Source organism: Eubalaena glacialis, chromosome 3, assembly GCF_028564815.1.
Source record: "Eubalaena glacialis isolate mEubGla1 chromosome 3, mEubGla1.1.hap2.+ XY, whole genome shotgun sequence".
NCBI classification, from domain to species: Eukaryota; Metazoa; Chordata; class Mammalia; order Artiodactyla; family Balaenidae; genus Eubalaena; species Eubalaena glacialis.
The window spans coordinates 24,763,048-24,778,221 of record NC_083718.1 but is presented as its reverse complement, the minus strand read 5'-3'; the positions used below and the strand labels follow the sequence as shown (position 1 = coordinate 24,778,221).

The following is a 15,174-nucleotide window of genomic DNA, read 5'->3' as shown; positions in this document are numbered from 1 at the left end:
GACTGATTCAGGCTTTAGAGTTTTACATTTCCTGAGCCTGGCAGCTGTGTTTTCCCTCTTTCCACTAAATTCTGTAGTGTAGAATTTAGGGAATTATGGAAAACACACTTGCAGCACCAGAGCTTAAATGCGGTAAGATCCCTGCCCAGTAGTAATTGCTGATGGTGGGGGAAAAGTCTCTTGAAAATCATCCAGCTGCAGGAGACTGAGCAAGGGGTCTCAGGCCTTCTTAGTTCCAGGACTATCATTTTTCTTAAAATAACTTTGAGAATTGAGTGCAAAAATATGCCAATGTCACATTTGCTGTGTGCATTTAGTAATAGAAAAATGTGCAGTGCAAAGGCGTGTTTATACAACTAGCAATTGCACTGCAAAACCATCAGCAGCTCACAGCCCAACCAGTCTTCCAAAATACAAGTGTGAAGCATTTAAAATCTGCAACTCTGCAACGAGGTGCCCACAAAGTACCTTCTTCGAATTTGCATATTTGTGTACAAGAACACAAACCGTTTACATAAGGCTTTAGCCCGTTTTAAATGTTAAAAAAAGTCCCCATGATTTGCTTTGCTTAAAATGCACGCTCAAACTTTATTAAAAACATTTTTCAAAAAAAGTTTCATAAAGCTAGCCGTCAGCGAGGCTCGCTGGAGGGTGTGGAAAATGGATCGTATATCTTTAACCCGCAGAAGTTAAAAGGTTTTTTTTTTTTTGGTTGTTAGCTAACAATGGAAACTTTTTTTTTTTTTTAAAGTGTTTCCCTCCCTCGGTCTTGCCAAGCAATAGAAAAAAAAGAAGAAAAGAAAAACTTGTTCCGCTGAGTTCAACCCCAGACAGGCTCACAACTTCCTTCCTGCTTTCCTCCCCCAAGCCCCCGCCTTTCTCCCTCCTCCCTCCTCCACCCCAAACCCCCCCCCGCCCCAACTTTTTTTTTTTTTTTTTAATCGCACATTTAACAAACACTGAAGTAGCCGGGAGCAGACAGTGACAGGGGTAGTATCTCCACAGCCCACAAGGGCGTGCAGGGCCGGCCGGCGTCGCCACCGCCCGGATCTCCCGCCCCGGCCGAGGAGCTTTCCCTCTTTTTTCCCATTCCCCCTTTTTTTTGTCTTCCAAAAGAAGTGAGGAAACCATTTCCGAGCTTTTTTACTTTTAAAGCCATCTTTCTCCTTCGAGGTCTGCGTCCCCGGGCCATGTAGTCTGCACAGGACGCGGGAATCTTGAGCAATTGCAGGTAAGTTTGGCGGCTTTTTAATGGCTCTCGCCTCCGAACCCTCTTTCCCCTCTCTCTCTGCTCTGGAGCGAAGCTGAGGGTTCCGGGTTCTGAAAAGGCGCAGAGAGGTGGGCCGGGGAGATGGGCAAGGGGGTTTGATTGGGGAGGGTGGCGTGGAGAGGAGGGAGAGGCGAGTTTTCGGCGTTTCCCGTGCTCGCCTTCCGGGCCGCTGACTCCCCGCCGCCTACCTCGGCGCGCTGCAGGCGTCCACGGGCTCCGGCCGCCGGGCAGCCGGCTTGGCGCCGGGCGAGGCTGCCCAGGATGCGGAGAAGCCCTGCACTCGGCCGCGCCGCCTCCGGGCTTAGAGCGGGGCCCCGGGAGGTTTGCAGAGCCCGGGCTTCCGCCCGGCTGCAGCCATGCACACCCTGGAGTCCTTCCGAGTGGGCAAGGGTCCCGGAGCCCGCAGAGGCAGCCGCGTCCTCCGGCACAGGGTGTGCGGAGTGCGGACTCGCTGTCCGCGCGCGTACACACACACACACACACACACACACACACCCCTACGCGGGGGGCGACAGCGTGGGGGGGGGCGACGTGTATTGGTTCCGGTACAGGGGACGAGCAGCGCCTCGGCCCCGGGCGCGCGCAGACGCACCCACACTCACAATACACACTTGTTTGGGGACTGGCGACAAAGCCAGTGCTGAAAAATGCCTAGGCTGCGGCCCCGCCGCGCGCCCAGGCCGTCGTAGGCCGAGGGACACAGCACCAAGGCCAGGGTCAGGAAGGTAAAAGGCAGGCACGCAGGGGTCTTCCTAGATCCGGGCTCAGGCAGCGGCCGGGGAAGGCAGGTCCAGCTCAGGTTCCCTCCGAGTGGGTCCTTGATGGCCAGAGAGAGTGGAGCGAGGAGATCCTGAAGCCCAAGGCGGGGGTGGGGAGCTGCCCCGTTATACCCGATGTAACCAGTGTTTGCAAAGCCGAGGGGACCCAGAGACGGTGGAGGGGTGTCCTCACTGTCGGAGAGCTCGGAATCTGCCGCGCCCCGCACATAGCCCGCTTAGGAATCAAGTGGTTGTACAGTCCCCCGCCCGTCCGCGCGGCTCTGGAGGCAACTCTTAGAATTTGGAATTTGAAGGGACCTTCAAGCGCATCACAATCTGGGGCGAAGGGTGGGAGCGCACTCGGAAAACACACCCACAACCTAGCTGGCGACCGAGGGCCCCCGGGGTTTGTGTCCTCGCCGTGCCGCACAGTCCCTGTAGATAAGATGTCCAGTGGCGCCGATCCCCGACCGATTGGGGGATCCCAATCCCAGTCCTAATCCCCCAAGCCGTCCCCCGCCCCCACTCTCTGGGGTCCTGACTTTTCTCCTTGTGTCTCCACAGCGGCGCTGTTGTTTACGGAACTCTGGGCGGGGGCTGAGCCCGCGGTCTTGCCCCCCGCCCAACGCCCAGGCCATGCCACCCCATCCGCGCGCGGAGCCGCGGCCGCCGGGCCTCTGGGGCTGAGCCGGGAGCCGAGAGCCGCGGGAGGAGGAGGCGCCGGCGGCGGAGCCGGAACAGGAGCGGCGGCGGCCGGCACCGCGGCGGACCCAGTACTATGGCTATGTACTGCTATGCACTCAACAGCCTGGTGATCATGAATAGCGCCAACCAGGTGAAGAGCGGCGGCGGCCCTCGGCCCAGCAGCAGCGAGACGCCCCCGCCGCCGAGGAGGGCCGTGTTGAGCCCCGGCAGCGTTTTCAGCCCCGGGAGTGGCTCCTCTTTCCTCTTCCCCGCAGCCGAGTCGTTGTCGCCGGAGGAGCCCGGGAGCCCCCCGGGCTGGCGGAGTGGCCGGCGCAGGCTGAATAGTAGCAGCGGCAGCGGCAGCAGCGTGGGCAGCCCGAGTTGGGCGGGTCGCCTAAGAGGCGACCGGCAGCAGGTGGTGACCACCGGTACCCTCTCCCCTCCGGGGCCGGAGGAGGCCAAAAGGAAGCTTCGAATCCTACAGCGCGAGCTACAGAACGTGCAGGTGAACCAGAAAGTGGGCATGTTCGAGGCGCACATCCAGGCGCAGAGCTCCGCCACTCAAGCGCCCCGCAGCCCGCGTTTGGGCAGGGCTCGATCGCCCTCCCCGTGCCCCTTCCGCAGCGTCAGTCAGCCCCCAGGAAGGGTCCTGGCTCAGAGTGAGGAGCGGAGGACAAAGTCCTGGGGGGAACAATGTCCGGAGACTTCGGAGGCCGAGTCCGGGAGAAGAGGAGGGACGCCCAGCCAACGCCTCTCGAAGGACAAGGAGGGAGTAGCACCTTTCCCCGGCCCTGCTGCCCGGGCAGGATCAGCGGCTCAGGGTCCAGGCGCTTCGGTGAAAATGAGGAAGCCGGTCCCGGCCGGACCCCACTGTGGCTCACCCATTGCTATGGAAGTTGACAAGAGGGTTTCTCCTCCTTTGGGAACTCAGAATTACCAAGCTCCCTCGTTGGGGCTGGTCGGAGTGACCTTAACGATGGCCACAGAAGTGGCAGCGAGAGCCACAACCACTGGGCCACACCATCCACAGGACCCTGCCCTCACTGAGCTGTCTGAGAAGGCCCGCGAGCTTGGGGGTGTGCACCCCCAGGAGGCCCTCGCCAAGAGTCAGGGGCAGTCTTTGGGCAGTGAGACAAGTCCGGCCCCAGAGAGGGGCGGGCCTCGCAGTGGAGAGCCCCCTGGGAAGGTGGGGAGAGGAAATCTGCCCGGTGGCATGCCGGGCTCCGGGGCGCCTGAAGCGGACAAAAGGCCAGAGGAGAGGACTGTGAACGCGCAAAGTCCGGCGGAGTCCTCTGAGGCCCCGAGCTGGTTCAGGCAGCCCGGAGACCGGGGCTCAGTAGGCTCCGAGGGGACCCAGAGTGGGGCCCTAGTGGCCAGGGAGGCACGGCCGCGCTCCAACAGAGTGGATGAAGGGTCTCCGACGCTGGGCTTGCTTGGGGGCTGCAGCTCAGCACAGCCAGGCCCCGGGGAGGTGGAGGCGGGGATTCCCTCTGGCGGAATGCTGGTGCCTTTGCCCTGTTGGGAAGCAAAAGATCTGAAAGAACCTCAGTGCCTTCCTGGGGACCGGGTGGGTGTGCAGCCTGGGAGCTCCAGGGTTTGGCTGGGCTCCATGGAAGAAGCGGGTCTGGCCTGGACGTGTGGCACAGGGGTGCAATCCGAGGGGACTTGGGGAAGCCAGCCGCAGGGCAGAGATGCCCACCCCAGCCCAGAGCAGCTCTCCCCAGATCAGAAGGACAAGCCTTCCCGGGGAGAGGCCTGCAGCCGAAGCAATATCCCTGCTGTCATCATTACAGACATGGGTGCCCAGGAGGATGGTGCCTTGGAGGAGGCGCAGGGAAGCCCTCGGGGCGGCCTGCCGCTGAGGAAACTGTCCTCTTCCTCTGCGTCTTCCACTGGCTTCTCCTCCTCCTATGAGGACTCGGAGGAGGACATCTCCAGTGATCCCGAGCGCTGCCTGGACCCCAACTCTGCCTTCCTGCATACCCTGGACCAGCAGAAGCCCAGAGTGGTAGGTCTTGCCCTGAGATTTTTCTGGAACTTGTGCTGCTTTCATACCCATGTGTCCCTTTTTCTTACCTTCTACTGAGTCAGAAAGACTCTGACCAGGGCCCTGGGGCAGTCACAACTTATAATTCTCTCCAGGTGTGTTTGCTGGGGAGGTACCTAGGCACTGGCCGTGCACTTTGTAGCTTGGACAGCGAATCGGAGTCACTTCTGTTGTTATTTCCGTGTACATCTTAAAAGACATTTTTTAAGGTACCTCTGGCAGGTCACCACTCATTTTTGGGGAAGATAATATTCATGAGTGTTACCAAAAGCTTCCTGGTGAATCTCCAAAGATAGCGAACAGAGCTGCTGAGTGTAGCTTTTGTCTGATCAGGTGAAACACTTAATTCTGTGATTCATTTAGGCGGAGGAGAACTGACAAGGATGTCATCCAATTAACTTAGGCTCTACTAATAGGCCAGGAAAATGAGTGACGTGATTCTGGAACAGGGCCCTGAAACCTGCAGATGTGGCAGTGGCCGGTCTTCTGGGTGAACAACCACCTAGCCTCAGTAAATTGTCGGGACATTGCAATATTTGTGGGGCCAGCAGAAGATACAGTTTGATGTATGAATTAAAATGAAAACTAGGCTTTGAGCTAAGCAGATAGTTTCTTTAATAACAGAATATTATATTACATTAGGTTGAATTGCATCTGGGTGATATCCCTAGGGTAGATACCTCGTCATGGATATGCTCGTTGGCTGGTACAGGTACATTTCAAGTACGTTTTCAAGTGTATCTGTTGTGATTCAGCACACTGACATCTCGTTCTGGCTATGGCAGTAGACAGGGGTTTATTTCTGTACACAGTTCATCTCAGTCCTAGGCTGTTTTCACTCTTAGGAGGATCAGAGCATCGTATGAAAGATGTAAGAGTTGAAGCTAGCGCTTCTGAAAAGGTCTGGACTTTCTCTTAGCTTTTCCAGAGTCTGGGGAATTTCCTTGTTCGGTGTGTAAGGGGTTCTTGTGCTACCTTGGGCGAAAGTCTGCATTTTATTGTAGTAGGTAGTCTTCCGATTTAATCTTGAATATCAAGTACTATTTGCTGTACCTCAATAACTTAAACCACAGCAACTGAGAACTTTGTATTTCTACTCTACATGCTGCTCTATAAGTTATTTTGGACTCCAAAGCATGTGTCTGTCAGACTCCCACTTCAGAAATCACAGTCTGAATCTTTGTAGACCAGGCATTTCTTTTCATGAGACTCTGCTTTCTGCTGATGATGGGGAGGCAAATGTGTATGCAGAATCTGGCCCCAATCAGCCTGGCATTTTGTGGCCAGCACAGGGCATCTGGCACGGGCACACCACCTTTAGAGGAGGGATGGTCCACCTGGAAGGGGATGGATGGTGGTGAAGGGCAGGTGGAAAATGCTTCTCACTGAAGATATGGCTCAGGTTTCTCTGCCTTCTTGCCCACAATTAAAGATCTATGAGATGGTCCTCTGTTCCACTCCTCCCTTTGGCTTTTTATACCCTGGAGCGTGGCCAGCATAGCCAAGTTGTTTTAACTTGTTCTCCAACTTTCCATTTGCCCTTTCTAGTGGTGGATTAGCAGCTCCTATTGGCTGGCTCTCAAAGTATTTTGTGTGTCCCGATGTTTGAAAAGGGCTCTTGTCTGGAAGTGAGTTAAAGGGGAGATAAATAATGATAGATGACAATATTTTTTTTTTTCATTTGCCAGAGGGATGCCAGCTAAGAAACCAGAGGGTTGAGTGGTGTCAAGGTAGCGAACGGGTCCAGAGGTAGAAACGAGGCCTGCCCGTGGTCCAGCCTACCTCCCTTCTTTAAACAAGGTTTCAGACACCCACAGAGAAGGGCCAGGGAAAAAGCCCCTGCCAGCCTTGCTCTCTGGTCATGTGCGGCTGATAGGGAGTGTCTGTGGGGGGAAGGGTGGGTAACCAACTGGAAATTATGGGATCCTAGGGACTTTTGAGCTTTTGGTTGAGTGCTTGCACGATAAGCTCAGTTTTCTTTTTCATGTACAGATTGTTGCGGTGGAGCCTTATCTGTGACACCAAAACATCTGCTCCTTGAGTCAAAAATCACTTGATTAGCTGAGATTGATATTTTGTCTACAGAAGGCCAGATAACTTGATTGACTGGGCCTTTTGGCTTGGCCGTTCAGTGTTTTATAGATAAAACCCCAGCGGGCGCTGTTTGAGGCTCTACAGTATCCATACTCGGTCCTGTCCTCAAACTGTGCTGCTTCTGTCTACACTGCTGCACTGCACTCAGGGGCACCCATCCTCACCCGTGCGCACCCTCACACATACACTCCCAGCAGCCCACTCACACACACAGGTTGGAAACTGCACGTTCAGCCTTCTGGTCACACAACCAACCCCTGACCTTCAGACCCATACTGAGAACACTTTTTTTTGTGCTGCTGTGTCTTTGAGCAGAGTTAGACCTTCCATGCCTCGTGTGGCAGTTCTTTGCTTCTGCGGAGGGATGATTGTGTGTGACGTGGTACGCAGGCAGAGGTGACAGCCCTGCAAAGCCTGGAACCTGGCTGCTGGGTTAGCTCTCCTGCTGTGTGGCCTCCCTGCCTGCTTATCACTGTGAGAAGTCCCAGCGCCAGTGTAGGGGAATTCGAAGATGTCCCTGTAGTTAAAAACAAAGTGACAAGCAGGTTGTTTGGAAATGCACTCTGAAACTTATTTAGCCATTTAGATTATGCAAATTAGCAGAGACCTTTTTACTGAAAGGGAATGTGGTGAGAAGCGCCTCTGCTCATTTGCGTCCATGGGTAGGAGCTGTATGCAAAGTGCTTCAGGCCTTTCCTACAGCTCAGGCTTCAGATATGCCTGTCTCTGAAATAGAGTGTTCCGAGTTTTTGCTCCTCTGTGTCTGTTTCTAAAGGAGCAGGCGCTTGAAATTTGCTCAGAAGTAGTTGTATCACACGCTTTGCGTTCAATGGCTTAAATTCAGGCGTGTTCACATTTATGGTTTTCTGAGATCTGAACAGAAGCGAATTGCACTGAGGAAGAAGGGTGTTCTCTCTTGTTCTTTAAGACAACTAGAAATTAATCAACAGTTCTTGACCTCCCTGTGTTATTCCATTTAAAAGTAACTGGGGCATTGAAACACCAGGTTTAAAGTGCTAAATTAAAATAAGCATGCATCTTCCAAAAATAGATTTTGTTGATTTATTCCAAAATTGTACTATCAATCATGTGTACAAAAACCAAAACAAAATGCTGGTCTAGTTACCTGGGGGACATTTAAGGAACTATAATACAAAATCCTTGCCTTCTTGGTGCTTACTATGTTTTCAGGGCCATTGGAATTTTGTTTCCTTTACTTTTTTTGTATGTTGACTAGTTTTGTTGCCTTTTTTAAAGTAAAAAACTAACTAATATATATGGTAAAAAAATTCGAGCAGTTTAAAATGGTTTTATGTGGTTTTTAAAAGTGTGAAATTTTTATTTGAGGGTAAACCCAATTAAAATTTAAAAGCCTTAGAGGGATACTTACTTAAAAAAAAAAAAATGAATCTAGTGGTAAGTACCTTTAAGTGGGAAATTCTTATCTGGAAGAGAATATGGAAGGCCCAGATTTATGGGGTTATGAGCTCGGGTTGCATATGCTGTTTTCTTAAGATGGGGCACCCTTCCCCCTCAGGTGTGCAGCCAGGATCTTTCTGGAAAGGCTTCAGGACCTTTCAGATCTGGGAGGACCCCTAGTCATTTATGTGAGGTTCTGGGTGTTACCCTGATCTGTTTAAGAAGGAGGAAACCAAGACTCAGGGGCAAAGGGACCCAAGGGCTGCAGCTCTGGCTCAGATTCCTCCTTTTAAAATATGCATTCTGTGTGAGGACGAGCTCATGGGGGCCTGTAGAGTTCTAACTCTCTGTGACTATGTAATTCCAGACATTTGATTCAAAACCTGCTGTATGTGAAGTACGTATCAGGGTGTCCGGAAATGTGACAAGATTTCTTTGGTGTGGACCTCGGGCAGTTGAGGCCGAAACTGGGCACATTTAATTGTGTGCTTTTCCTTAAGATCCATTAATTATCTGCCTCTTATCTCTCTTAACTGGAAGAATGGTTCTTTGTAATTTCACATTGAAATAGTATCATCAAAATAAATCAGTACAATACCCAAGATTCTCGTTAATGGTTAGACTGATATTAGAGGCCGTGCTGGTAGGATGCCAGCACATTAACCTGACAAGTGAAAAATGCATTGTTCTCTGAGGGCTTCGGCCTCCTCAGATAGTTAAGTTTGGAAACTGAGGCTTTGCCTCTGCAGAGCCAAAACGTCACTTCAAAGACCTCGTTTTATCAAAGATAAAAGTAATTCATCCAGCTTGAATCATTTCAAATAAAGGTGGGGTGTAGAGAAAAAGGGAGATTGTTGTTTAGGCATCACAGAAACACAGCTCAAGATTTACCAGGCTTTTAGGTTTAACAAGAAAAAACGTATTAAACTGGACGGCTTCTGCTTTTAGAGAAATGTATTTCAGGTGTTACAGAAAGCATTTTCAGAACTTTGGTTTTTAGCGCCAAATTGCTACCAAGCCACTTTTCTGATTTTGTTGGCACATGCCAGTTAAATGTAGTTACAGATTAGATTAGTTCTCTGTAGTTTATTTATATTCCTGGGAGCATTGATAACATTGTTTAGGCTTATTATATTTTGTCAGGTTTCAACTTAGTTGTCTAAAGGCAGAATTTTAAAATATTTAATGGAAAGAATTTTATATCTTGGTTGAAAAAACTTCGTAGACTTCAGGTAATCAGTGATTCGGGATTAACTCACGAACTCTTCTAAATTGTGTTGTGGACACACCGTCAGCATGGGAGGGTCTATATATATACATATTTTAAATTTATTTAGGCTGCGCCGGGTCTTAGTTGCGGCACTGGGGATCTTCAGTTGCGGCATGCAAACTCTTAGTTGCAGCATGCATGCTGGATCTAGTTCCATGACCAGGGATCGAACCTGCGGCCCCTGCATTGGGAGCGCAGAGTCTTATTCACTGGACCATCAGGGAAGTCCTGGTCTATGAGTTTTGATAAGAGACGAGGTCTTGGCATTGTAGGTTATACACATTGTTCCCTCCAGCCCATGACAAATGTGCCTTGCAATGATTTTTTCCTGACTGGGTGGAATTGACATTGTGAATGATGTATTTTTCATGAATTGGGGAGCTCATTGTTTACAAAATCACACCAAACCCAACCGTGAACTCTCTGGTAACATGAAAAGCCAGTTAGAGTGCCAACCTCCATCGTCTCATTGGGATATTTGGGATTTTGTATGTCCGGTTCTCCTGAGACTGTGTGCCCTCCTGTGGTTGCATACTATTATCTTAGTTAACTAAGGACTGTGGTACTACAGGTGGCCTCAACAACATGGAAACACTCAGCATTGTAGCATTCCCTCAGACCGATGGGTCCAGTCTGCTAGACTGTGGAGGCCACCCTGGGAGTCTGGAAGAATCTGGTCCAACCTGGTCCCATGATCCTGTAGTCAGACTCGACTTGCTGTAATTCTGCCATGAACTATCTCGTTGTGGTTCCCCCAGACACCTGGTCGTTCATTTTTCCAGGGGTGTATTATTATTTTAAAGACAATTCAGGTCTCCTGGGCTAAAAGACACTATAGATATAAATATGATCTCATTAGGAAGTTAGGCCTCTGTTCTTAGAATTTAAAAAATAACAATTTTTTTTCTATAACCTACATAAGTATCATAATATAAATCTGAGTCTGGGAGAGGCTTTAGAGCTTATTTTCTCTAATATCCACATTTTACAGGTAAGGAAAGCGAGGCCAGAGCGTATTCAATACAGTCATGTTTACATTTTTCTTTTCCCTTAAAAAACTTCATTAGTGGATAAACTCCTTACTCACCTGGGGAGATCCACCTTGGCTTTAAATATAGGACGTGTTTTTAAAATGTTTGTTAAAGGAATGGATGAATGAATGAATGATAGACAGTAGCTGTGCTGCATTATCTACCCATAAAAGAACTGTCGAGTCATCCGGGAGAGGAGGAACAAAAAAAGGGAAAAAAGGAACAATTAAGGCAGGCTCATTGCTTATTCCTGTGACCTTCCTGCCATAGGAGTAGGGGTGCCAGACTGGGGTTTAGGAGACCTAGGTGAAATCCCAGTCTGCACATGGCCTGCAAGCCCTCTGAAAAATGGAGAGAGTAGACATGACCTCACGGGGTGGGGGATGAGAGTTCAGGGATGCAGTGTTCTAAAAGTGCCTCGAATGGCTCCTGGCACATGGTACAGGCTCAATTAATGTTAGTGGAGGTGGAATTAGGAGACATCTTAAGTACTGGTGAGGCAGTATCTGTCTGGAAATTTCGTTGGGTCCCTTGGAAGAAATTCTTGGTAGCAACTCTAGGATTTTGTTGAGGTGCCACTTTCACCCAGTACCATCCTGGAAGATGATTCTGCCTCACCCAATAAGGCTGCCATGAAATTGATTTCTCAAAGACGGGTATTCACAGGCTACCCGTGAATTCACACACAATTGTGGGACCACAACAGCTTCCTGAAGTGTATTTCATGGAACATTGAGAAGAAGGCTGGTCTTACCCTCTGTCTCTGTTTCCTAGTGCAGTTTCCTTTGGTTCAGTTATGGGGCTGGGGATCAAAGACCAATACAGGCCTCAGGGAACAAGATCAGTGAGGACACCTTCTCGCAGAGTGTGTGTGCAGGGAAGACCACTCTGATGTTTCTTACGGGAAGGCAGGGCCCTCCAGGCTTTCTCTGATGAGGAATGATTTATGATCATCCTTTCACTGGTAAGCCAAGACACAGGCTTTTGACTAACTTGTCCGGTGTGTTTCTCAGCAGTTCCATTAAGAATTCACTCCTAGAGATCTGATCTTTCCCCTCCATTGAGCTTTACTTGGGCATTTTATTTACTTGATATCACTTAATGGAAACCCATTCAACAAAAGATATCTCTTCAGGCCGCTAGTCAATACTACATTTTTTATTTCCTGAAATGTTTATTTCTGTTTTGCTCCAAACCAGCTGATAAGTTTTATAAGTAACCAGAAGTAGGAGCTGCAGACAGTAAGCAAGCAGAATGAACCTCTGCAGTTCATATTTATGTATGATTTAATGGGGTGAGGGGGAGTATACTTGTTGTATACTCTAAGTATACTTGTTTTTTTTATGTTTTTATTTTCCCATCTCAGAATAAGTAGGAAAAAACTTCTCATTCGACCTGGTGGTAACCAGTATTCAACTGAAGAGACTCCACCCTCTTGAAGGTCACTGTTATCCTGTTAATCTAGCATTTTACCTTCGTGGTAAGATTCTGGGTGGAAAGGGAAAATAAAATGATACAGCATCTCAAACAAAGGCATTGAGATCATTTCCATTGACCTGGTGACTAAGATTAGGGTTCGCCTAACCCAGAGATGATATATGTATTGTGAGGCCCGGTAAGGCTCTGTCCTTGCAGAGCTTGCCGAAAGGGTGGTCTGGTCCATTTGCTCACGTTTATAAAATTGGTCTTAATGCATCCGGAGGGCAGGAATGAGGTACTTTGGCCTTGGGCTTTTGGGGCTGTGACAGCTGTTTTCTTTCTTTACCCTTCTTAATGGGTCCTCTGCATCCTGCCCCCCCATTCCATTTAATCAGGGTAAATAAACTGATTGTTTATTGTTCTTCCAAGAAGAAGCTGTAATACATTTTATATTAGCAGCGCTTAATATTTTCATTCACTATGGGGAGTCTTCAGCGTGCCTCGGGACGGAGGGATTTGGTTCCCTGGTGACTGGCCATCCACCAGCTCACCTGGCAATTTCTCTTGGTATGCTGAGAGTTGGTGGGACCCCGGCAGTTACCCGGGAGGTCCCTGCACCCCCAGGCGGTTCCCAGCGAGTGTTTTTTCCAATTTCACTGACATTCTTTCCAGGCTCAGCTCAATTTGTTTTCTTCTTCTCTATGGCAATTGATGACTGAGTCATAAAATGTATAATTCAGCAGGATCTTGTGTTAAGTGCTTCTTCCACAGTCTTGCGGGAGCTGGTGTTTGGCTAATCCTCTGCTATGCATGGGTGTGTAAGATTTTCTTTTTGTAAGTTAGCTCTCTGGAGAGTAGGTTTAATACAATACATTCGTAACTATGGGGAAAGGAGACCGGCTGGGGGATGGAGAGGAACTCAGGGAGTATCACTTCTGTAATCCTTATCTAACCTGAATCTATTAGCAGGAAACTGAAAAGGCCTGTGTATGACAATGAGATAAACAGTTTAATCTCTTAACAATGTCAAGTGGAAAATCCAACCACAGCCAGTAACTTAAGAAATTGCTAGGAGGTTTTGTTGGGACAGCAGATCCTGAGACCCAGGTTGCTGAGCCAAGGGTAGGAAAATTGGTTGCTGTATGTTCAAGCTGGGAGGTTGGGAAGACACTGGTTTGAGAAACTACTGAAAAATCCTTACGGATACAAAAATATGCTAACGTAGGGGACATTTTGAATGCGTTATGATTGATATTTTAGTCTGTATGAGGCCATTGAAACCTTTTCCTCCTCTTCACCATTGTCATCATCATTGTCACAGCATTTAAGTACTCATTAGTATTCAGCATCTTGCTAATTCCAAGTAATTTAGGACATGTAAGACCTTCTCTGAGAACTTTCCTGGGCATACTCTAGGAGTGCAGTGTGCTGGAAAGACTAGGACTCTCAGATTCGGCGCTTGGCCTCTTTGGGCTTTGGTGTCCTCATCTGTAAAATGGGTGCATCGATAATCTTCCTACATCATGTGGTCTTTGTGAGTCTTAAATGAGATTGTGTTTGTAGAGTCATTTTGAGAGTGTATTCTTTCCCGCCTAAATTTTTTTTTTCACGAGTACTATGATGTTGCCTTTTTTCCCCAGATTTTCTCTTGATTTCTACAGTACTCATTTGTTTATTTCTGTCATGCACACTCTAAGTATACTTGTTGTTTTTTAATAAACAATGATCTATTTTTTTTTTAATTAATTAATTTATTTTTGGCTGTGTTGGGTCTTCGTTTCTGTGTGAGGGCTTTCTCTAGTTGTGGGAAGCGGGGGCCACTCTTCATCGCGGTGCGCGGGCCTCTCACTATCGCGGCCTCTCTTGTTGCGGAGCACAGGCTCCAGACGCGCAGGCTCAGTAGTTGTGGCTCACGGGCCCAGTTGCTTCGCGGCATGTGGGATCTTCCCAGACCAGGGCTCGAACCCGCGTCCCCTGCATTGGCAGGCAGATTCTCAACCACTGCGCCACCAGGGAAGCCCTATTTTTTTTTTAATTGACGTGTAATATTGCCTTATAATATTATATTAGTTTCAGGTGTACAACTCTGATGTTGTTTTTAAAGCTTTCCCAAGAGGATGGACCAGGGCAAGCACTGCACCAGTGCAAGATATTCCCACATCTGTGTTGGTGAAAGAGAAATTGCTAAGGACTCTGTCAGAAACAACCTCTATGTCCACAGCAGAGCCAGTTCTGACGTGGATGTGGCAGTGGGCCCGGGGAGCAGGGATGAGTAGACATTCGGAATTACATCCTAGTTCCACTCTGGCTGCTCAGTAGCGCCACCTCCTGCCCAAGTGACCATCGAAGCCAGTGCTGACTGTGGACAAAGCTTCATGCCCCTGTGGTTTGCTAACTGGTCCATGGAGATGCGAATGTGATGGACCTGAGGAAAGGCTGGAGGGAGCGAGGAGGGGCCACAGAGCAGGGGTCTGATGTTCCTGGAACAGGTCTGTCAGCTCCTGAATAATTGAGAGCAGACTCCGCTCCATCCAGAGTCCGAGGATGCTTAATGGGAGCATTGATTTTTCCAATACCGAGTTGTGGTTTTCCCTTCTGTGTCCTGGAAAGTGAAAGGGAGGAATTCAGCAAAGTCTTGAGTTTTTTTAAAGCAGACATTACATTCAGCAGATATTTCCTGGGCACTTCCTAAGTATGGCTGGGTCCTGGGCTAGATCCTGAAACCCTTTCATAGAGCTGGACCTCCCTTCTGGTGGCTGCCCACGTTGAGAGGCGGACGTGGCACCCCCATGGCTGCCCAAACAGCAGGCATTTATCTACAGCCTCTGTCTGCAGATACCTGTGCTTGGGAGAATGGCTTAATTGATGCTATCCCTGTCCTTGGGGATGTGCCCTCTAAGGCAGAGTGGATGCCAACAGACAGACTTGAGATTTGTGAAACTCAAGAACAAGTTGTCTAGCTATTAAACGAGCACATTCATTAAATATGAGTTAATAAATAATGAACCAGTGTTGGCATGGGAAATGCAGGAAGCTTCAGTGCGTGTCGTGGAACAGGGAGTAGAGGAATTGAATTTGGGCGACAGCCACTGAAGACAGTCAAGGCCTTGAGGGGTTTGCTGTCTCTGTTAGAAGTGGTCAAGCAAAGGGACTACTCTGGATCCAAAGACTCTGCGAGGTTG

General features: G+C 49.2%; 1 protein-coding gene across 1 annotated transcript in view; it reads left to right on the top strand.

Moving 5' to 3' along the window:
• The first annotated feature begins 962 nt into the window (after nt 1-962).
• ITPKB (inositol-trisphosphate 3-kinase B) overlaps nt 963-15,174 on the top strand; it is a 96,619-nt gene continuing 82,407 nt past the window's right edge. Inside the window, exons 1-2 of the mRNA XM_061187356.1 lie at nt 963-1,231; nt 2,593-4,720. Of these exons, the coding sequence (XP_061043339.1) occupies nt 2,807-4,720 (1,914 nt within the window). The 5' untranslated portion in view covers nt 963-1,231; nt 2,593-2,806. The remainder of the gene's footprint in view (nt 1,232-2,592; nt 4,721-15,174) is intronic.